The 24,617-nt window shown below is 40.6% G+C and overlaps 1 protein-coding gene across 3 annotated transcripts; it reads left to right on the plus strand.

The window, feature by feature from the left end:
• The first annotated feature begins 3,139 nt into the window (after positions 1-3,139).
• On the plus strand, positions 3,140-24,258 carry thrap3a (thyroid hormone receptor associated protein 3a). Of its 3 annotated transcripts, none has more exons than XM_028981228.1 (11): positions 3,140-3,501; positions 7,880-8,018; positions 13,637-14,503; positions 14,998-15,717; positions 15,903-16,075; positions 17,375-17,486; positions 17,809-17,893; positions 18,726-18,898; positions 19,721-19,901; positions 19,994-20,140; positions 21,619-24,258. In XM_028981228.1, exons 2-11 carry the CDS (start codon positions 7,918-7,920, stop codon positions 21,874-21,876), a joined length of 2,817 nt encoding a protein of 938 aa, XP_028837061.1. In that variant the 5' UTR covers positions 3,140-3,501; positions 7,880-7,917; the 3' UTR covers positions 21,877-24,258. The 3 variants fall into 3 exon arrangements, with proteins under 3 accessions (XP_028837061.1, XP_028837060.1, XP_028837062.1); XM_028981227.1 differs by having other exon boundaries at positions 7,885-8,018; XM_028981229.1 differs by having other exon boundaries at positions 7,885-8,018; positions 19,784-19,901.
• The last annotated feature ends 359 nt before the right edge of the window (positions 24,259-24,617 follow it).

Below are 24,617 nucleotides of genomic sequence, written 5' to 3' on the forward strand. Positions count from 1 at the left end.
AGGAGGCAACAGTACGCTACGTCTGGGAATTGACGCAGGTTCTGGTTGTCGGCCCTTGATCCTGGCTGCAGCTCCCCGTTACTGGGCAGAAAAAAACAACCCCATTATATGTTTACATTTTACATTTACAGCATTTATCAGACACCCTTATTCAGAGCGATTTACAATCAGTTACAATTTAGGGTAGTAAGTGGGATGTAAGTGGGATAGCAATGGCAGTAAGTGGGATTTGAACCCTGGTCTTCTGGTTCATAGTCATAGTGTGTTACCCACTAGGCTACTACCACCCTACAACAGTGCACAGACAAACTTTAAAACTCTGGTGAGGTTTACAATATAAACTGTGAAAAATCAGAGCCAGCTGGAAGAAAAACCATTTATCACAGCTCCTATATAAATTCCAAAATTAGCCATTTCACAGAAATAAGTGTGGATTTATGCTGTTATGCGTGGTTGTCTGAGCATTGTAAATCTCCTGTCTTGTCGGTAATAATTCTGCATGAGTACTTGTAGGTTCCTCTACAAACAAGAGGGTTTTTGGAAGGGTCGCTGAACTAGAATGAGAAAATGGGAACCTGGGGGACTTGAACAAATGCTAGCCAGACCTATAAAAGGATTGAAGATGGTTTTAGAAAGGAACCCAGCCACTGGGGATGCATGTGACAGCGTATTTCTTGGTGCTGGTCCCTGGTAAATGGTGTGGGTTGCATCAAGAACTTTTGCCAAGTCGACAACCAGACTGTGCGCTGCTGAGAGCCCCAAACACTGGCTAAACTTAAAAAATAGATGGGATTTGTCACACCTAATATTGTAGCATTGCCGTAATGTAACTAGATCAGTTGCAGCAGTTTGATTGTTTTATTTACATTATGGCAATGCTAAAATATTAGGTGTGACAGATCCCATCAATTTTGTATTACTTCAAAGTTGAGCCAGTTTTCACTTTTTACAGTGTAGATGTACTGAAAAAAAGTAAATTGTAGCTGTTGCTTAATTAATGTATTTATTTTTCTCATTACAGTAGTTAAAAAAATGTTAATTTCCTCTTTTAAGCTAAGCTGTCAAGATTCAAGATTCAAGACTGGTTTATTGTCAGTACAACAGTATACACATTATACAGTGTATTGAAATAATATTTTACAGAGACCCCCCCATAGTTCAATCGTAAAAGAAAAATATATATGTATATACACACTAAACTAAACAACAGTATACTAACTAAAACTAAAACTTAATCTCTATAGGAGAAAAGTAAAACTTTTCTGTACAATGAACAAGTTGAACAGGACATAACTGGACAACATCATGTAGGGTGCTTGTAAGTGGATATGTTAGACATTTCAAACAGGACACACAAGATAAAATGTGCAAAATGAGTTGAGATGTGCAAAAATCCGGTGTTGTTGAGTTTAACAGTGTTCTGGCGGTGCTTGTGGAAAGAAGCTATTGCAGCGTGTGGCAGTTACAGTTCTGATACTACGGAACTGTCTGCCAGACAGTAGGAGGGAGAACAGGGCATGTGAGGGGTGGTGAGAGGCCTTCATTAATTTAGGCTAATGACTAAAGATTTTTTTACTTTACTGTAATGCTACTGCAGCAGGTTCTTTGGTTTATTTAAAATAAAATACTAGGTGTGACAGATTAATTACAGCAAGTTTATTCAGTGTTTACTTTTTTTCAGTATGGACATTAAGTTTTGTGCTGAACCATTCTGTGATTGCATAACTCCAACATGTCCATATTTCTAAAATGCTAATTTGTTCAATTTTTGTCTTTTGTAAGCAATGATCTACCATTGTATGAATGAGAACAATGAGATCCACTGTAATCTTGAATTTGCCTTTTCTCTAAACTGATGTAACGATTACCAGATGGCCAGTAAGACTATGAAACCACAATAGTACAAAAAAGAACTTGGCACAGTGACACCAGCTTAAAAAATTTGTAAAGAACAAAAAAATTCTGGCTCAATAGGATATCTTTAGAAGACACTGTGTCCACTGTGGCAGAGGGAAATGTGCTGTCTGCAAAATGTTTCAATGATGTTATAATATAAATATAATCACTTCTGCTTATATAATGCCATTAGTAAAGTCTACTTACACAGACCCCCATCAATAAACTTGACCCTTCAATAAACTTGACAGATTGAAGATATACATTACCAGTCAAAAGTTTGGACACACTTACTTTGTTGCTATTATGGAGACTGACATGAAGCCATTTTGAAGATTCCAATGCAAGAAACATATTTAGCATTTGCTGTATCAGGAGGAAGTGAAGTATGTTTGAATCGTTTTTTCAGTCAACTCTCTACTTTCACGGCGGCTTTGTTCACTATTGTCATCATCAGAAGCCACTTTATGAGATGCTCATGAACATGAGTGAATGATAAGAAAGTGTTCAGTATAAACCTTCAAGACAGTTGGAGGGAAGAGTGTGAAATGCTACCATCACAGCAAAAGCTCACTGATTTGGAGAGATGCAAATCTTCAACTTTCTGCCTATTCTTGGTTTACTACATAACCTCACATTCCTTAGTTATTTATTTCATAGTCCTGTGTTATTAGTTTGTTCTATAATGTCAATAAAGGCAAGATCCGTAAATGAGTAGGTGTCCAAACCTCTGACTGGTTGTGTACATAATATGTTCTTTATAAATTTCCCCTGATTCTCCTGTGTTTCACCCTGTCACAGAAGAAGAAGACCCCAGCAGGTGGATTGGATCCTCAAGTTTGATCCCTGGCTTTACACCACTAAAGATGGAGAAGGTGGTATCAGAGGGATTGTTTAAAATAGCCCCTGGTGTCTGGATTTGCAGTAATATGCTGGTATCTATACTGGTAGGGTATAGAGAAGGTCAGAACGTTATCAGCAACCACAAGCCAGGAAATAGAACATGTTTAATGAAATTCTCATCAACAGTGCATTTCTAATGAAGGAACACTAACATGGTCCCCTGTTGATGTGTTCATCTTGAATCATCTTGATTTATTTATTCGCCTTTGGTGAGGTCTGCCTGGGGTGACTGCCTACAGGTTAGGGACCATATGTGTCTGTTCATCTAAATTTCATACGGCCGGAACCTCAGCCAATGAGAAGCCAGTTCCGTTGATGGGCGGGGCGTGCTGGAACCGCCCCTCCCCCCAACGCGCAACCGCAGCCTGGCTCGCGTCGGAGCTCCGCGCAGCGCGTCGCAGCGCAGAATAAATCTCATTTGCACCCGCGGTCATTTGCTCTGTGACGGCGCAGGTGACGGGCGGACAGAAGAGTGGTATGACAGGGACGGGCGACGGCGAGCCGGCCTGGATTCCTGCGTCTGGGTGTATTTCTCGCGTAGGCCCGTGGCGAGGAGGCTGCTCCTGGTGGATATCTGATCGATCCGGAGCGACGGACAGCTGAGCAGCGGCGACACGTCAGTGCGTTCCGATCGCACTTCACCGAAGAGGCGTAAGAAGATCCCATCCGGGTATCCAGAACAGAACCGAAACCAAAAGCCAGGTAAGCGATACACGCAGCGAGGCTCATCTTACGTTCCGCGTCAGACCTCAGTGAAGTTCCACAGACATACACATATCTATGCTGGTTAAACAAGAACACAGCAATCTCCACTTTCACAACGTCACGCACACATTGCTTTTTCAATCGCTGCAGCCGATAAATCGTCAAAATACGAAATCATTCAGCCGCTCGTCAAATTTAAGGCGCTCGCTGCGGTTTTGACGGTAGGCGACATTTCAAAATAAAAGTTCCTAATGGAGCGACAGGGAATTATTTAATATAAATTAACATAGCGCCTTTCACCTGGGGTCAAACTACACATGTAAATCCGTGTACATCATGCGCATGTACAAAGGCGAAGATAATAGTGTAAGGGTTAGGGTTGAGGTTAGGTTTGGGGATTTATTTTGAAACGCTGCATACAACCTGCAGCGCAGCGAGTGGAAGAGCGGGTCTATTAATTCACATTTTCACAATTCATCAGCCTCAGCAATTTATCAGCCAACTTGTGTGTGTCAGTTCACAGACATTCGTGACTTTGTGAAAGTGGCAAATCCCGGGTTTTCAGGACGCAGAACACGACTCTATAGAATACAGGGGAAACGAAACAATTTCTAGATAAAATAGCAGAAGAGAAACTGCGCGCAATGGCGGCTCCCTCCAAGGGGTGAACTTTTTACGGGGTGCGTGTCGGGTCTGACGCTCGCTGATATTATATTTTGCAGCCGGTCATCTCATCCGTGCCTATATTTAGCTGCGAGAGATGTCTGTAGTGATAAAGTCGAACTGCTCTTTTCCTGCAGTTTGCAGTGCAAATAATGGCGCCTTGTTTAAACGCGTCTCTGTTTGCTGCTTTTGGGCCTGCAGCTTTGGGGTGCGGTTCATTTGCTTGTTCTTCTGACCTTCAGGTCAGATCGGCACACAGACTGGCTGTTAGGTGCAGGATGTACAATGTAGGAATTGTAGCTACTTTTTTAATGTTTTAATTACATGAATTGTGACCAGAGATTCAACAAAACAATTGATAAAGTTATAATTATTACTATTAAAAAGTACCACTACTAAAAAACAATACCAACCACATCCATAAAAAGGCTCATTATAACATAAGAATAAGGATGAATTCCATTTCATGTTAGATGCTGTATTGCTTTACAACTGACCATTCGGCCAGCACCAGACCGGAATAGTCCGGACCCCCCGCTACAAAGCTGCGAGCTGGAGTCGGCGCAGCGATGACAGTAAGCGGAGAAGTGTGTCCTCACAATTTCAGGATGGCTTCGCCACAGCGCTTCATATGTCTCACACCTTTTTGAAGAGTAAATTGAAGACCACTCTGAATTCTCAAGGAAATTCTTTAGTTTTGCCACATTTTTTTTTTTTTCCCACAAATGTGGGTGCATCATGATATGATGATATCATATTCGGGTCCTGCCTGCTTGAGGAGGTCACCTGCCTGACAGCTTATTAATGGCCATTTGCACTATAATAAAAAGGTTGAGAACGCTTAAAACTTTTAAGGCCTTAAAAGTGCCTTAAAAGTGTGACTGAGCTCAAGTGGCGGTCGGCACTGGCGTGGTGTGGTATGGTATGGTATGTGTTGGCAGTGAACAGCAAATGTGACTGGACCAGCTGCGTTCGGTCCGAAGGAGATAAACAGGTGAAGGGGCCGCAGTTGCGCCCGGTCCGCCCACCATGTGGGACCGCGAGGACCCCGAGAGATTGATGCAGGGGAGTCAGTGGAAGATTAATCCTTGACGCTGTTTTTTTTTTAGATGCCGAAAATCCCAATGATTATCCTGCGGCCCGTGTTTAGCCTAGTTGAGACAGCTGTCCTAGGTTCATTATTTCGGGAGGGTCTGTGCTTTGAAATGGATCCCCTGTCCCCTTCCAGCAGACTCTCATTTTGTCAGTTGCGTCAAGAATGGGTCCCTTGGTGTGATCTCGATGCTCCAGGGGGGTGAACTAGTTCCTGTAGATAATTACTCTGCTGGCAGGCACCCTTGCATGAGAGATGGCGCAGATATGAAACGGGAGTGCATTTTACATTTATGGCGTTTATCAGATGCCCTTATCCACAATCAGTAGTTACAGGGATAGTCCCCTCCTGGAGACACTCAGGGTTAAGTGTCTTGCTCAGGGACACAATGGTAGTACGTGGGGTTTGAACCTGGGTCTTCTGGTTCATAGGCGAGTGTGTTACCTGCTTTGATACCAACAACCATATATTAAATAATTTTATTTATTTTAGTTCTGTATGTAGTTTTAACTTTTTTTTTTTTACCTTTCGCTGCATAGTCAGTTTAGACAGGTATAGGATTCCCCATTTTTGCCATGAATAACCATCCCATTACCAACAAAGACTTCTGCTATATGAAAGTCATTGCAGTGTACCTAAAAATATGGTCGCAATCAAGCCGACATGTGTGGCTTAAGATAAGCTGGTTTTAGATGTCTGGACCTTTGAGTTTCCTCAAAAGCATTTGAAGATGAATTCCCAGGCGCTTGAGGATTGTCCTTAGTTTGATGTGAAGAGTTGTGCCAGATCATGTATTCATTCACTAAAGCCTCTCCGATATAACCAGCACTAATTGACATGGCCAAAGGAAGGCCCAAGATGTTTAGTTTGAATTGAAAGATCAGCCTCCACATTTTAAGCACTGCGTGAGTATTATTTTGGTGACAGCCTTACATATTTTGTTCTTATTGCACCCGAATAACGTGAAAGTGGAGTGTTGTTAATGTTGTTAATTTATAATAGATATGCTGAAAGTGAAAGTGAAGTGATCGGTGGTTGGCAGTTTGGGATTACAAATACAGGTCGCCTCCTTATCCTCCTTAGGCCACCAATGTCCCTGATCCAGTATCAGTATATGGACATGTCTTTACGTGCCACTCTGGCATTCTGGATCCAGTGCCATGGACAGGCACATGCAAATACAAATACACCAGATACAGATGCCTTCTGCTTTATCTCCAGCCAAGTGAATAAAGAGAGTAGCTTGTAAGGCTTCAGATGGTCTCTCTGATGCCAGATCACGCCTGGGATTGAAAATAGTCAGCAAAGCGCTCCTCCCAGCCCAGGCAACATCCTCTTTTTGTAGGGCATCCTCTTTTTTTCTGGGCCTTAGGGCTGCTTGTATTATTCTGGGAAACATGGACATTCTAAATGAAGTAAATTCTTGTTTAATTCACTGGCCAAGATATGAGGAATTTTGCATTTAGTTCATTTGTTAATTTAGTTTAAATGGTGGTGACAGATGTTATTTACAGAACTAAATAAATTATTAAACATTTGATGGCAAGATGATTAGACTAGCTTGCAGATTATGTAGTTCAGGTAACTGATTCTTTTGAGTTGCAGTCCCTGAACAGAGCTTTTAGAATCTTGGAAGTTTTAAGTGGGCCAGACAGAAATTAGACTGTAAAAGTTGACATAATTAATCATCATTGTGAAACAATTAAATGTGACTGTAATTTGATGGGGAAATGGAGGAAACTAGTTATTAGTTATGTTTTTATTTGCAGAATATGCATTAGTCGGACCTTCTCTGCTCCAGAATGGCAGATTCATTTTGGAGGCTTTTCAGAAGCCCAGCTCAGACTTCCAAACGTGTCCTCCATTTACATGAACAAAAACTGAATGCATTGTTTAGTTTATAACCAGTGGGAGACTGTCTAGTTTGCAAGAAAATAATTAAAGTAATACACATACACTACAGTTTGAAGGTTTAGGGTCGTTAGAAATTTCCTATCAAAAACAAAGGCATTTTTAAAATGACTTAAAATGACTTAACTTATGAAATAATTGTAATTTGTTATTGGATATTTTTATAACTCATATTATACAGTTCTACTAATTTAGATCATTTCTATTCAGCTGAGTTGTTTCCAGGTTACCAATGTGTTCCATCAAATGCATGTAAATATGAACTGATAAAGCATGCAGTTATTTTCTGAGCATGACAAGTGTTCTCTGTAAAACTCTCTTCAGTCATAATTCATCTTCAGAGGTGGAATCCTCTTGGTATGAAAGATCTCAGGTAGTAAAATGTGGTTAGTTAGCTGCTAACAAAAGCGCTGACTGATGGCCCCTCGCTGGCATGAAGAAGACTGGGTGACAGATGTCAGTACCCTCCACTGAACGTCAGTTCATTTATGTTGTCAGTTTTTGTGCCACATTTTTTGCTCAGCTTCCAGAACTGACCCGGGCGTTATTATGTTCTATAATAAATTTTGTGTCTTTATTTTGCTATTTTTTTTGCATGGAGACAGTGAACGATCACATCCATTAAAGATCTCTGTGTTATATTAAAATGAAAATTGAATCCAAACTGAATTATCTCTTCTTTTTTTTTTTTTTTTTTTTTTTTTTAAGGACAGAACTGAAAAAGACAGCCAGCAAAGGGGTCAAAAATGCAGAAGTCTGCTTCCAGGTCACGGTCCAGATCGGGGTCTGGATCCAGATCTCGTTCATTCTCCAGGTCCAGAAGTCGGTCCAGGAAACGACGTTACAGGTAATGTCCCCATGAAGCAGGAATCTATCGAAATTGTAATAATTTTGTTTTTTCACTTATGTTAATATATTGGTCCCAGTTTTTGAAAATTACTTGATATGATGAACATTGGTTTTCATATTCAAAAAGTTTTCTTTGAATGTGAGTAACAGAAACCTGACCAAAGTTTTGTCATTTATGTCACTGATACTCACTAATGTGGTTTACTCATGCTGCATGACCAGCTATGATGGACACCTCAGAATAATATCTATTAATTTTCTTTAAACCAGATGTGGAAAATGGCAAAAAACAGTGGATCTACGTGCTGTAAATATGAGGTTGTGCTGTACAGCTATGTGCTGTAAAAAAGCAGAGGACACAATAATAATAATCACTTTCACTTAACCCAGTTCAGTGTAATCCAGATCCAGTTTTTGAAAGGAGGTTCAATTTAAAGCTTGCCAGTTATAGAAAGGACATATAATTCCTGACCAAATAACTAAACCGCTCACTAACCGTACAAGCTGAATTGTTACTGCATGTTTTTGACGTTTTCCATGTATCTCAGTAGTCGCCGGTGCAGACAGTCTCAGGAAGTCTCAGCCTTGTTACCGCTGGGTTGATTACTGGAGGCAGAAGGTCTTTTGGTTATTTTTGACTCACTTGTCTGCATGCGCAGCGATAAACACTCGGCACATTCTGAACATTGCTCCTCCACAACAGAACCCAGCGTAACCAGATAAGGCCCCGCTAACTGAGTAATGACAAGCGTTGCCAACCAGGCAGAAGCACCTTAAAGTCAGTGTAGGGGTCGTGCGAAGAACTTCCTGTAGCTGTAGGACATGCCCTGTCTTCATTTCAGCCTCGCCTGAGGTTTCGCTGCAAGTTACCTCTGAATTTCATATCACTGCAAACTTTCGAATGATCAAAGGAGTCAGGTTGACATGAAGCAGCTTTACCTGCGCAAAAGACAGAGCACAAGCGGTGCAGTGGGTTCTGCACATCTGAGCGGCACTTGTATCTGTTTCCTGTCAAAAGCTATATTTTTCCAGTTTGGTAGGGTGTGCATTTGCATCAGCCGCAACGTAACTTTCAGCTTCTGCTCTTTTTTTTTTTTTTTTTCTTTTTCTTTTTTGTGCCGTGTGAACTGAGGGCAGAGTGCTGTTGTAAATTCAGTCGTTTCCCATTCACTTGAAATAAAAAAGTATGGCTGCTGCTTTCCTGATTAGATTAGTATGGACACATTGTGGATAAAGTACGGCCTTTACATTGATTTGAAACAGATAAAAAATAATTTTAATTACAGTAGTGTGATATAAATGTCTATACATTCATGTGAGAAAATTAGGTCACCCTATGAAAGCCTGTATATTTTAAAATATATTTGGACAAATGGATATTTAATATTAATGATATTAAGGGATCCAAATAATATAACTAAACAATTAAAAATTTACATCAGCCATTCCACCTTCCGAAAAAATTTTTTACAAGTGGAGGACATTCAAAACAACTGCCACCATGCCCTGGTTTGGCCGTCCAAGCAAATTGACCCCCAGAGCAGACAGTAAGATGCTCAAAGAAGTCATCAAAAATCCTAAAATGTCATCACGGGAACTACAGCAGGCTCTGGCTAATGTGAAATGTGCTAATGTGAAAGTGCATGACTTTACTATCAGAAAGAGACTATACAAGTTTGACTTTTATGGGAGGTGTGCAAGGAGGAAACCTTTGCTTTCTAATAGAAACATTAAGGCCAGACTGAAGTTTGCCAGAGCGAATGTAGACAAAGACAAAGTCTTCTGGAATAATGTTCTTTGGACAAAATTGAAATATTTGGACACCAGAACAGAAGACATGTTTGCCGTAAACCAAATACAGGAATGTACAGGAATGCAGTATTGTAAATTGTGAATGCTTTATGTTAATGTTAAGTTCTCTTGGACACACGGCGTGAGTTGTGAGAGAGAGAGGTGCAGAAAGACGCGATGTTCTGACGCGACCTTGCTTTTTGTACAGAATACACTTTGCACAGAAAATCTCTTGGGTGTCAGCTCATCATTTGTGGTTCAAGAAACTAAATAAAAAAGTTACACAACGCAGAAGAAGAACTGCTACACTGATGACTTTCACCTTGATATTTTAGCGCGGATGTATACCTAGCCGAATTGCACTGTAGGGGGCGAGAACGAGTCTTTGAACTGTGAAATTACCACATCAAACATGACGTGGTAACATGGATGCAGCTATTTAACTGAATAAACAGTTGGTAAACACAAGTACATCTTATTGAACATAATTTATTTTCATCACCAATTATCATAGTAGAACAGCTTTCTCAAGCAGTTTGTGATGCATTTTGGAAACAGGAGATGAGCCCCTGGTCTAATGCGCCACCTGTCTTGAGAAACCCGTTCTTAAAGACTTACTTTTAGTCATTATTTGGGTAGCACACATATTCTGAATGCCTTCAGCAGAATTCAAATGAGCCAAATGTAGATTAATGTAGATTAATCTAGAATCTAGAAAAAGGGGGACAGAATTCCGTGTCCGATTGGACTCCTTTGAAGATGAATTTGACAGGTAATTATCATAAGAAATCATTATGATGTGTGAGTCAATTAAGATATATGAAGTAATGGATTTAATTTGTATTCTACTGATTTATCCAAAGCTTTCAAATCTAAGGCTAAAGGTGTTGAGTTTATTCTCCTCCAAAAATGGAAGACTGTGGTGAATGAGCCGCTGTGCTGTGTGTTGTGTGGCAGCACCTCCGGCAATTTTGCGAACGAGAGGAAGCTGAGCAGAGACCTGCTGCACTCTGGGGAAAAAGTAGCAGGAGTTTCGCTCCATCTTCGAGCACATTACAAGCAAATGTAGATTATGAGCAAATGTATTACGAGTAGGGCTGCACGATTTGGGGAAAAAGACATATTGCGATTATTGAGATCAATATTGCGATATGCGATATGATAAAGGACACTTGCTTGTATATGAAACATACAAACTACTTATAACAACCTGAAATGCCCAGTGCTTTCAAAATGCAATATTCTACAAAATTAAATAAATCACAAAAACTGGTAAGGCTAAACAACTGTTTTGATTATATTTGGCCATTTTAAAATCCCGTATTATAGTTCTTACGTTTAACCAAAACGTTGTTTGGAGGCTGACTTGAACACAGGGATGCATAGCTTTGCTAGCTTAGCTAAGGTTAAGATTTGTAAACTGAGATGAATTTCTTTAGGAAACCTTCAAAGTTTGAGAAAATTTAACTAAACAGCTAAGAACAATCTAAATAGTTAATACCTACGTTTAGCCAAAACTTTGTTTGGAGGCTGACTTGAACACAGGAATGCATAGCTTCGCTATCTTAGCCTAGCTTAGCTAAGGTTAAGACTTATAAAACGGGATTTTATAATGGCCAAATATATTCAAAACAATTGTCCAGCCTTACCTATGAAATGTAATCCCCCGGGATCTGGTTTGGACCGTACAGCGGTTTGTACAGCCCCAAGCAGCACAAGAGTGAGGCATTTTTATGCACTTCTCTCCATAGACATGTATATGCTTCACGCCACAACAGAGCCTATCGCAATATGTCGGCGACGTTGACGTACGATGCAGCGCGTCATGCGGCGTCTAACCATATGTCTCCGAATCGAAAGTCATGTGACCAAACACGTCACATGCGACTGAAGTGAGACTTCAGTCAGCTCGCAAACTTTGAGGATGAGAGAATGGATCGGATATGTTGCCGATCCAATCCATATACTAATCATTTAAATCGCAGCTTTTTGCATTCATGTAATCGCACAGACTGACATCGCGATTACGATTGCGATTAGATTAATCGTGCAGCACTAATTACGAGCAAATGTAGATTAATGTAGATGCATTTTGCTTACTCTAGATTAATTTAATTTATTCTAGATTCCAGTGAGATTAATCAAGATTAAGAAAATTAATCTATACCCACCTCTATTATAATTATAAATGTGTTAATTAAATAAAAATCTTAAATTGATACTTAAGATTTATGGCATTTCGCAGATTCACTTCATTTACAGTTTCTAGGGACAGTCCCCCTGGAGACACTCAGGGTTAAGTGTCTTGCTCAGGGACACAATGGTAGTAAGTGGGGTTTGAACCTGGGACTTCTGGTTCATGTTACCCCCTAGGCTACTAGCACCCCATTAAACTCCTTCACTGTCCATCTCTATCTTCATGTAGGGATTGTCTCTGGCCAGGATGAATTTGCATCCTCAGAGGATGAATCAGTGACATGCGTCTGTGTTAATTGTGGTCATTTATTTTAACCCGTTATATATTAATCACAACAACAAAAACAGAAAAGGTAGTAGTAGCCTAGTGGGTAACACACTCGCCTATGAACCAGAAGACCCGGGTTCGAATCCCACTTACTACCATTGTGTCCCTGAGCAAGACACTTAACCCTAAATTGCTCCAGGGAGACTGTCCCTGTAACTACTGATTGTAAGTCGCTCTGGATAAGGGCGTCTGATAAATGCTGTAAATGTAATGTAAATGTAGAAAAGTGTTAATTTTGACAGGCATATATTGATGGTGTATCAGTGTGAAATTCCGACCATTACTCTGCAGTTTGAGTGGGGCTTTTTGATGAGGCTTGTGGGCAAAGTTCTCTCTTTCTTTCTTTCTCTCTCTCGCTCTCTTTGTCTCTCTCTTTCTGTCTCTCTCGCTCTCTTTGTCTCTCTCTTTCTGTCTCTCTCGCTCTCTTTGTCTCTCTCTCTCTCTCTCTCTGTCTCTCTCTCTCTCGCGGCTCTGAAGGGTTGCAGTAGACACGTTTCCCATCTGACTGCCTCTTTCCAATACCCCGTGCTCGGCACAAGAGATGCACAGATCTCTGCTGTGTTGGCTGAGCAGTGCTGCGCCACATACGGCCGCCTCCTGCTCTTAACGCCGATGAAAAAGTGCATGGGGTGAGTCGCTTAGGGCTGTTATGAAGGGACATGTGGACTTATTGATGCTTTTTTATTTGGTTTTGGTAAGGGTATTCTCCCTTTTTTTGCTAAGAAAAGCATGCATTTGATGCATTTAAGTGCACAGTAACTGGGGCTATTTGATCGTTCTCATTGGTCTTGTTATCTTTTTGTTTCTGGGAATTTGTCTTTTGTGAAAACATTAGAATAAATGAAACTCGAACTAAAAAAACAAAACAAAAAAAAATGCATTATAACCTCAAAGTGCTGCTTGTATTTGACTTGTTCTCTGTGACTTGTATTTGACTTGTGAGCAGCGGCCATGTTTTTGTGCATGTTTAACTTTTTAAAGTTCTTAAAGTTTGTGAATTGTGTGACGAGAATCTGTTTCAAAATGGAGTAATGTCCATGGTCTCTGTTGTTTTGTTGTATGTGGGGTTCCAGAGTCCCCTTGTGGCTGGGACAGGATCTACATGACTTTTTTTTTTTTTTTTTTTTTTTTTTTTTTTTTTTCTTTTCTTTTTTTTACGGATTTTGCATGTGTGCTTTATGCAATTTATTTTACAGAAAACCTCATTTGAATGCTCATCATATGACTTGGACATTTTGAAAAGATATGTTAAATAGTTTCAAATAATTTGTATTCAGCACTTTTGTTCACTATTTTTCCAGCTCTAGGTCTCGCTCTCGCTCAAGATCCCATTCTCCATCCAACGTCCGGGAGAGGAACTATCCACGGGAATATCAGAACAACCGGGACTTCCGGGGCTTCCACAGAGGCTCGCGGAGGCCCTTCTTCCGTGGTGGCCGAGGGCGGGGCTTCTTCCCCCGAGGTCGGTTCCAGCGTGGCCGTGGAGGGTACAACAACAACTTTAGGCCAAACAACTGGCAGAACTACCGGCAGCATCCACAGCAACTGCATCAGCCGCATCAGCAGCATCATCATCATCATCAGCAGCAGCAGCAGCAGCAGCCACCACACAACTTTAGCCCCAAGAGGGGGCGCTCTCGCTCACGCACTCCCAAAAAACGCTCGCACAGCTACTCCGATGACTCGTCCTCCCGCCGCTCCCGCCGCGGCTCCTCCTCGTCCTCTTCCAGCAGGTCTCTGAAACGGAAATCCAAACCACGGTCTGCCAAGCGCAGGTCCAAGGATGTGAAAAAGGATCGCTCTGCCTCGAAGGAGGCGCACAGGGAGCGGGGAGCCGCCGTAGATGAGGAGCAGGCGGCGAAACCGGAGACCCCTGGCGAGGCGGGGGCTGGCGACAGATCCTCAGGAGGCTGGCAGGAAGTGACTGATCTCAGCTTCAGCCCCGTGAAGAGCAGCCCTCAGGTCCGGTCAGCCGTCTCTGTGGATCAGGGGCCGCTGTCAACAGGCGAGGCCAGCGCTTCTCCAAAGGACCCTGCTGCCTCCTGTAATGACGTCTCTTCCAAAAGCCCACGGAAGAAAAGCCCCCTGTCTGTCTTTACTGGCACAGGCGTCTTTTCGAAAGAAAGCCAGGCAGACAAAGAAGAAGCTGTACCCAGCGACTTTATGAAGTAAGCTCATATCTCTTCTGTGTTTTCTACATGGCGTATCTGCCTCTCACTGGGTGCGCACGATTTTTGGTCTCACATTTCAAGTCAAATTAGATTCTCGAAACGATCCTTGATTCAGCACATTTAACTTTGGGTGAGATTTATTTTCCATCAGTGCAGTCTAAACTGATTCTGCCTTAATGTTCAGTTCCAGCTCTTGTTTCGAATGCAAATGGTACAGATTGGTGTGGAGGCATCACATACATATTCTTAATTTATAAATGTTGAATGAACAGCATTTTCAACACACACAAATAAAACACCTAACATCTAAAATACTGATGGGTCCATCTTATAACATCTTGACTTATTAATTCATATTTATGCTGATTGAGAGAAACTAGTTGCTTCTCATCTCTGCATCTACTGAGTTTTGTGGTGTTTCTGGTGGCCAACAGTACAGTGAGGTCTTTGCTCATCCGTTGTAAATAAAATTCTTCTCTTTCTTTGTCAAGATTCTTGGAGGAAAAGAGGATGAAACAGGTCAGCCAGTGGCAGAATGGTAAAGAGAAGGACCCAACCGGTGCGAGCACAGTGGGGACTGAGCAGGCCAATGCTAAGTCCTCAGGGGGCATTTGTGACAAAGGATCTGCCACCAAAGCTGCAGACATCAATGGGAAGGGGTTAAAGGAGAGATACAGTAGTGAGGACCAGGATGGAAGCAGTCGTTTCTTGAAAGCTCCTCCGTTTCATGGCAGAGGTGAGGAAGATAAAGAGGAGGAGGAGATGGAGCGGCCCTGCCCCAAACTGAGGGGAGCAGAGGTTAAGCCTGGTAAGTCCAGACGAAAGGGAAGGTCCTCGCTCTCTGCCAGGGAGCTCTTTGAGCTGGCTTACTTCCATGCCTCCAGTGGTGGTGGTGATGATGATGATGATGACGATGACCTGGAGGCTCTGGAGGAGAAGCTCTTCGCCAGCCGAAAGCAGGAACGGGCGGCTGCACTCGCGGCTGCACTGGTTAAGAGGGAGATGGCAAGCAAGCTGCGTAGTATGTCCCCAGACAAAGGGTCAAAGGACAGGAGACAAGCTACTGAGATGTCCCCTCCCCTCAGGAGCACGGAAAATCGGGAAAGGGGGACATTTACTGTTTCAAGGGACAAGTCCCCACCCAAATCCTCTGCAAAAAGGGGGACAGAATTCCGTGTCCGATTGGACTCCTTTGAAGATGAATTTGACAGGTAATTATCATAAGAAATCATTATGATGTGTGAGTCAATTAAGATATATGAAGTAATGGATTTAATTTGTATTCTACTGATTTATCCAAAGCTTTCAAATCTAAGGCTAAAGGTGTTGAGTTTATTCTCCTCCAAAAATGGAAGACTGTGGTGAATGAGCCGCTGTGCTGTGTGTTGTGTGGCAGCACCTCCGGCAATTTTGCGAGCGAGAGGAAGCTGAGCCGAGACCTGCTGCACTCTGGGAAAAAGGAGCAGGAGTTTCGCTCCATCTTCGAGCACATTACGGCCACGCAGCGGCGCCGCAGCCCCTCCGAGCTCTTCGCTCAGCACATCGTGGACATCGTCCACCACATCAAAGGTGTCCTTCGACCCCGTTACATACGCACCAGAACCTTCACCACATACAGATATACACACCATGCACTTGCCTGTTGGACTGCCATCCATGACATAGCCAGAAAAGTTCATTTGGTTTTGACCACGAATGCCTTGAAATGTCAATCTTTGTCTTTGTCAATCTGAGGAAAGTTGGCACAAGCCATGACTCAACTTTCAGACAAATTCACTTGGATGACTGAGAATCTTCACAGACATAATGTTTCAAAGGTTGTGTAAGGTCCTGTCGACACGAGAAGGCTTTTCTGTAAAACGAGTTATTGTTTTTATCAAAAAAGAACGCTGTTTTAACCCCCCTCCCCACCTGTAAGTGGCGCTGTAAGTCCCCACTCTCCTTGTTTGGTGTCTAGTTAAACACGTTGTTGTTTTCCAGCCTCCTCTTTTCATTAGAAATGTGCACCATAGAGAGGATTTCTTGTAGGTGCTGCAGCACAGCCACCAGCGTGTTATCCGCCATTGTTGTATGTTTTAGAAAATAACCGCTCTGGCTCCCTTGAAACGCCATCTCCGTGTGGAAGACATAGAAGCAGGTCACAGGAATTGAAATAAAGGGGACCTGTTTTTATTACTACAACACTAAAGACATTGGTTTTCAAACTGGTGTTCTGAAACCGTGAAACAAATCTGTATTTTCTTGGGAATATTTCAACAACTATCAATGATATCAGCAGCCAAGAATGTCAGCCTGGGCTTCATTGGTCCAGAGAGAGATTTTTTTTTTATAGCCAGCTTTGTTCACATACTTACCCAAGCAAGTATTTTTATTGTGTTCCACTTAGCAGTTTCCTTTTAATCTTATTCAAACCACCATGCATCTTCAAGTATTGTTGGTCTTTGACAGTGAAACCACTCAGTGAACAGCAGTCAACCAAGAAAAATCACTGACTCTATTTTTAAATGATGAAAACATTACTCTTACTCTTAAAATTTCCATTTTAGGGACCAGGTTGTTCTTTGCCAGTTATCTGTAATGTGTTGGCTCAGGAGACTTTCCCATAAAAATATTTTGTGCAGCCTTCAGTCAAAGTCTCCTGAAGATGGGCAAAAACAGGATGAGAGTTGAACGCTGCTTTTGCAAAACAAGCTGTTTTATAGTGCCAAGTTTCTCCAGAAAAAAAGAAGGCTGCAGTTATATAAGTGAAGATCTCCAGTAAGAGAGCAACACGATTACCACACAACACAAGGGACATTTTGCTGAAGTGTTATCTTGCACGTGAACCATTAGGCCTGACTCTCCTGGTACGGTCATTTTCATCCACAGCTCAGCATTTCCCTTCCTCTGGAATGACATTAAATGAGCGATTTGCCATTTACCAAAGACGAGCGGCACAGAAGGAAATAATGAAGCCACGGAAAAGCCCAGAAATACACAGGTAGAGCCGTCTATAGAGTGAACCTCAGCCACTGTATAATCACACGTCTCAGGTATTTACCTTCGTGCAATTTTGTGATGAAGACCACCTTGGTTTCCACCTTAAGGGAAGCAAGTGGATGCATGTGCATGTATTGTCTTAAATGTTCCTTGGCAAGCATGCCTTTTTTTTTTTTTTTTTTTTTTTTTTTTTACCTGCATTGTGTGGAAGATCTACGGTTAGGGTTGTCACTTTCATTTGTTAGAGCTCTAGTCTCTTGAATTTTCTCTGAAGGAATCTTAGATTTTGCCCGACATTCACCTCTTGTCCATTTCTTTTCCAGGAGAATTGATGTTTCTCCCAGTGCTCTTAAGAAACACTCTTACCTGTTTGAGGAGATGAAAGACACCGACGATAGCAGCTACAAGGTGACCCAACATTTTGAAATATGAAGTATTTTGGAAAGGAATGAAAGAAAAACAAGGCGAGAGTGAGCAAGCCAGCACATCTTTAGACCATCTTCTGTCTCTCTAAGCCCCAGCCTTTTCTCTGAAGAGAGACGCATAAAGTCTAAAAACGAGCCAAAAACTCAGGTTGTCATGTAATAAACCCTTCCTGGTGTGATGTTTGGTTTTACTGTGGGTTAAAGCCTGCCTAAGGCTTCTGAGTGGAAAAAAGGTCATGATGGGGTCAGCAATGGAAGTGACCTTTTGCCCCTGTGTCAAAGCCACTCAAAGGACGCTAAGATTGCATAGTAAGTATTCCTCTTCAGAACCTGAAATGATCAAATCCGACGGGGAATAAAACTGGCATAAACGTCTAAAAGTCATTTTTCTTTCCACCCATCTCATAAATCCTCATGCATGTTTCCTCCTTTACAATAATTTTGTCTTGGATTCTCTGCTGTCGATTTGCCACTGTAGAAAAACAGTTTGAAAAAGTACAACTGATTGTCCACACATGAATGGTGACTGCAGGAAAAGAAGGAAAGACGCTATTTGGACTTCAGGATTGGGCCTTATTTCCCAAAGATTAAGCTGAACAGAACTGTATCTACAAATTAACATTTAAATTAATCACTGGTCTAACTGGTTGTACTTTGGAAGCCATCACTCCGTGTGTGTTCATGTTTAGAAGACCAGGTATTTTTTGTATGCCTGCCCAGCAAGGGCTAAGATGCTTAGGATTGACTAGTCGAGTTCAGTTTAATATTAACCCCTAGTCTGGCCACGCTGTTATTTTTTTGTCTCCTACACCCAGGCTGAAGGTAAAAAAATCAAAGGCTACTCAGTGGATCTCCGGAGGGATATTGAACAGCGAAAAAAATACTTGAGTAGTGAGAGAGATCACAAACGGAACCCGGAAAGAGACGAGTCTGTGGGGTCCAGTAGAGAGAGATCCACCGACGCGTCTTCTCATCACAAAAAGTCAAAGTAAGCCAAGTCTGCACAACAAACCTGTGACCATTTCTAGATGGACCGTCTCTGATATTCTTCATTTGTAGGTTTGTCAAAGTTTGAAGCATTGCAGGGTACATCTTCACATCTAATTAAGATGTGTTAATTAAGATAGGTTATTAAGAAACATTAATAAACACTTCAATACGACATTATTAATCCAATTCTAACAAACCAGGCGGCATCAGAAATGCGGCCTATAATCTGAGAAAAAAATATACAGTGCTAATATTATTTTGTGCTGCATTTTGCAAATGCGGCTCGTGGCAGGTCAGGTCTGGGGCTGAACACGTCTGGTCCAGGGGGACTGTCCCTGTAACTACTGATTGTAAATCGCTCTGGAAAAGGGCGTCTGATAAATGCCGTAAATGTAAACCTGAATATACCTATGAAATTTGAGGATGAGTGTGCAAATCCAATAATAATAATAATCCTCCTTATCGATTGGGCCTTCGCCTCTGTAGGGCTTCATATGCCTGGAAAGGTGCAACATTGGTCTCAAAGTAGTCTTAACAAGGTCTTAAATGTCAGATAAAAAATCCTGGGTGTAGCAGTGTATAAGTTCGGGGTTCATGGTAATATCCTTTTGAAGAACATTTTAGGATTTGGTCCTACGAGCCACATGTTTCTTTTCTGAAGGTTTTCACTGATTTATTAATTAGGAGGAGCTGGGTGTGGGTTAAGTGTGTAGGTCAGCTTCATAATGGTTGTAGTTGGACAGTACATCCTGGACAGTGACTCATGTGGTTCAACTGATGATCCCTTTATTAATTAAACATGTCACTGTGTAATTAATAGGAAAAACAAGAAGTGTGAGCGATCTCGCTCTTCCTCCTCCTCCTCCTCCTCCCACTGTAACAGGGAGGGAGACTACCCTCAAGAGGACGCTGAACCCAAGCAGGAAGCCTTCAACAAGGGCCGCCTGGGCCCTAGAGAGCATGGAGTTAACATGGAAAGAGGCAGAGGTCGAGGAAACTTTGTAAGTTTACTCCCCAGTCGGGCTACTTATTGCAGACGTTTATGAAAATACGAGCCACTGTTGCTGACCACTGTTACTCCGGCTCTTTGCAGCAGTTCAGGATTAGAGGAAGAGGCTGGAATAGAGGAAATTATCAAAACAGCGCTAATGGAAATGGTCCTAACGTGGGTCTGCCAGCACATATAAATAATGAAGACTGGGACCCAGAGTACACCCCCAAGAGCAAAACCTACTACCTGGTTGGTATTTTTGATTGTCATTAAATTGCATTTTAGGCATAGAGTACTATTTGTTTATTTATTAGTTTAGGTTTTTTTTGTAGGTGGGGATACTAAACACACACACACACACACATTTTTTAATACATTCATTCACAGTTATTTCAAGATCATTTAATTGCATGGTGAACTTTTATATTTTACTGTTGGCATAGTCTTTATTTTTACATCTGAAAGCAAACTATAATATTTACCAATAACTGATATTCCAGCCAAAGCCTAACCAACCTAAAACAAACAGCAGCAACAAGCAGCCAGATAGCAGTCCATTTGATGACATAACTTTGACATACTTTTCATCCATGATTCACCAATGTTATAGTTTAATAACTTTTTTAATATGTGCAATCTTTAGGTATGTTTCAAATTGGCTGAAATAATGCGAGCCTAATATGTTTACAAAAAGAAAAAAGGCAAACCAGCCTAATTTTTGATAGTCCACCTAAAGCATGTTTACCCACAAAAATTTGGCAACATTATCATTAAATTTTGTTGTTCACTAAAATAGGATGACCAATGCAACAGAATGTATAAATCAAATTATTTTGGATTAGAAAAGAAAAGGAAAAAAATGCTAAAACCACTATAACCACTAATAGAAATATATATAAAAATAATATTTATATATAATTGGTTTTGGCCAAATTTACTCTTTTTCTTGGAGTAATTAGTTATGTTACTTTTTTGATTTCCATCTTGCTTATGTGAACCCCCCTGCCGCTAAAGTAGTAAACGTAATTCTCCTTATTCTGCTCTTACTGAAATAATATCCAGCTGCTATCTGTGGCACCCAGAAAATCTGTGAATATTCAGAAACAGCCGCTTTATTTGGTATCGCAGCTAAAGGTAACTATGCAGATTTCTGTTGCTGCCGACTGGGACATCCTAGTGACAGAAGCCCTGGATGCTGTAATGTCCCCACATATAATATGGATGAGAAGGTCCAGACCCAGAAGCTGGCAGAGATGGTCCATGACCTGCTGAGAAAGGTGTAATGTGGTTTTACACTCTCACGGTCAAGTTTAAATCGATCTCATTGCCACATTAATACAGTCAAGCAAGTAATAATAAACACATGTGACACAATAACTGGCGATAAACGGAAGATTGTGCAGTTATATTATTTATATAAATACAACAGGCAAGTGTAATTATTTTCATTTTAAATATCTGTTTGGATTATATTCACTGTAATAAGGAAATATTCTTTATTTGTGCTGTAGTGAATTACAGATTCTGGCACCATAACTGGGTCACAGTTGGTGATTTGCTTCTTTTCATTTTATGCCAATTTCGTTTAAATGTCCACTCCCCCTGACGAGCATATTTACATGAATCTCCCTCTTCAGCACAAGGAGCGTTTGCTCCTTGTGCTGCACCTGACTGACTAAATAGAGCTCAGAATGTAACATGATTTTGTCTGTCTTTATATTGAACAGCATGATGATCGAGATGGAGACAAGGACAAGAAGGCTACTGAGCCCCGAGTTCGAGGGCGTGGCACCTTTGTACGCAGTGGAGGACGTTTCCTCTTCCGAAAGGCCCCAGTCATCGGCACTACCAACAATGCCAGTCCCAAATGGACTCATGACAAGTTCCAGGGCAGTGCTGAAGAGGGGGAGCTGCAGGATGACGACTCGGAGGAGGACCACAAAGAAGACAATGGCAGTGGCCTCGTGGCTGCTGATGACCAGTAAGAGCTAAAGTCTGAAGAGTGTCTCCAACTGACCTGGAGGCCATACTGCTGTCCTCGAGTGATATGTAATTCTTTTATTTTAAAGGTGGGAGTGATTAAGAAGAAAGTGCTTTTCATGTCATTCACCCATCTGCTCCCACCAAATCTTTCTTTTAAAGGTGAAAGCCAATGATTTTACTTCATGTGACTTCCATGCAGCAAACCCCCACTGAGGTTGCTTTTTCCACATTTTTACAAAGCATGGAATGCAACCTTGATAAGTGTGCCTTAGATGTTAAGAATTTACAGCATTTATGGGAAGAGAAAATGGTCTATAAAATACAAAGATACTGTTTATTTTAAAGGGGTTGCAATCTTACCTTTTTCCACACATACTCACCCTCATTCTTAGATAATTAATATAGCTGTTGAATTTAGTATTTAATGCTTAAGAACCAATGCAAAAAAGCAAATGGTTAGAAGAAAATGGTATACATTGATAATATGTTCATATGTAATGGATAATTATGTGCAGACGGGTGATATTTTAACAGAGCAGATGTGAGCTGGTGTAGCAGCACATGCTGTTAAGAATTTTCTGCAATAATCCTGTTATTATCCCTCATTGTCAATGGGACCAAACTGCTGAATAGAGCTGAAAAGAAGGGAACCTGTTGGAGGTTTTGAGCGTTAAAAGCATGTCCTAATGTCACCTTTTTTCTGCAGTAAGCTGTAGGGTTTCTGTGTTATTCTGTCTGAATGTTCTCTTTGTGTAGTCTTTGTAACAAATTATCTTAATGATTCAGTCATTATAAATGTCAGTTTGAAGTGCTCAATGCCTCTGGAATATTTGTAGAGAAACTTTGGATTAGTCAAAAGAGATACATTTTTCATTCTATGGCTTTTTAAAAATGCAAAATAATGATCAATGAAATATGTAATCATTGCATTTATCCTTTCAGTGTCTTTTTATCTTAATAATGTGTAGAAGGTCTGTATGTAAATGGTCATAATGGTATGGATTAAGGGCCCTGATATCTAAGCACTGTTCTCTACTCACTAGGCATTGTGGTACTGCAAGTGTGTGTATGAATGCATATGAGGTCTGATGTCAGACCACCAGGCACACACAAATTCCACACGGACTCAATTCCCCATTGGGATCAAATGTGTCTATCAGATTCCATGAATACATGTATTTTTCCCATAATGTTGGACAGTGAGAGCAACTGCATTAATCAGTAGTAAATAAGAAAAACATCACTCATGAGTAGAATAAAAAAAATATATAAATTGGTAAATACATTTTTTTTAATTTATATTTATTTTACAAATGAATTATCATCTTCTATACATTTTAGACTTTTCATAGTTGTTCCAGGACATTGATTAGACTTCTAATAAGAAATGTCATAATAAGAAATGCCCTGACAGAATTTCAAATGATTTTAATCACTATCAGATTCATGAAAAATAAAACTGTTAGCCTGCTGCATGCTTTGTTCTAACGGATATATTGCGAAATTCATCAAGTAGTGAATGAATTCATTTAGTTTTGTTAATACAATACAATTGGAATTTTGTGTAGGCTCAACTAGTGTTGCATTAAATGACATCTTAAATGCAAACCACATGCATGTAATTGTAATGCTATGTGCTATTTCCACAATTTCACTTCATTAACATATTTACATATTACACACTACATTGTATTGAAACTACCAATCTGCTCAACTTAGTGTAGTGATGGCTGGAAATAGGGCCCTGTAAGAGGAAATTAATAAGAGGATATTAATACTGTTACACAAATTAAGACTGTTTGCATTATAGGATTGTGTGTGTCTTTTAGGTTCTAAGTTGCACTGTGCTGATGTAATGGTATACAGTTTTGTTTCCTGTTTTAATTTCTTTTGTTTTTATAATACAAGGTTTCTGGTCAATGCCCCAACTGGCTCTAGGGGCCCAACACTGTTTGGACATTCGCACTCACATATTTCCCTTTTCTCAAAATGTATTCATTTATAGAAATATGTTCCATTTCCTTTACTATTCAGCATTGTTTTTATTTAATCAGCAATAACATTATTTTTAAAGCCATGGCATGTCCAGCTGACAAAAACGACTATCTGTACAATTCAAATGGCCTTCCGTTGGTTAAGTTTGGATTGGTAAGTCCTTTTAGACCTGTCTACTACTGGATGAAAAGTTGTATATTTCTGTCAAGTGTAATACGATTATGAAATGCTTCGCTTATTCTTTGCTTGGAGATGTGTTAAGAGTTTCAAAAATGTTATTTGGGTTCCTGTGGATAACTGTGGCTTTGGGCAAATAAATGGTTTTGGGTGTTTTTCAATTATCTTGTTTTCTCAAAATAATACATTAAAATGATTTGTTTTAATCCAAATATTGTGTGTGAATTTGTAACAGGTTTGTTGGATTAAACCTAACAATCTTTTTATTAAAACACTTAACTTGCTGTATCAGGGCAGTTCACAGTATAAAGTTTATAAGGATTCTGATTCTGAACAACAGACATTGTTTCTTGGACAAACAAGGTCTATGTTACATAATGAGGACTGTTCCAGGGGATTTAGCTCACAACCTTTACAGTATTAGTAGCATTGTTTGCAGATATTTAGGGACTCTATTCATGTGCAGCAGGCTTCCAAATTCAAACACCATCAGTCAAAATAGTTTTTTTGTTTGCTTCAGTCTAGCATTCTTTAATATTTTAAATATTCTGCTTGAAAAATAGAGGTATAG

This window comes from Denticeps clupeoides, chromosome 5, assembly GCF_900700375.1.
Source record: "Denticeps clupeoides chromosome 5, fDenClu1.1, whole genome shotgun sequence".
Lineage (NCBI taxonomy): Eukaryota > Metazoa > Chordata > Actinopteri > Clupeiformes > Denticipitidae > Denticeps > Denticeps clupeoides.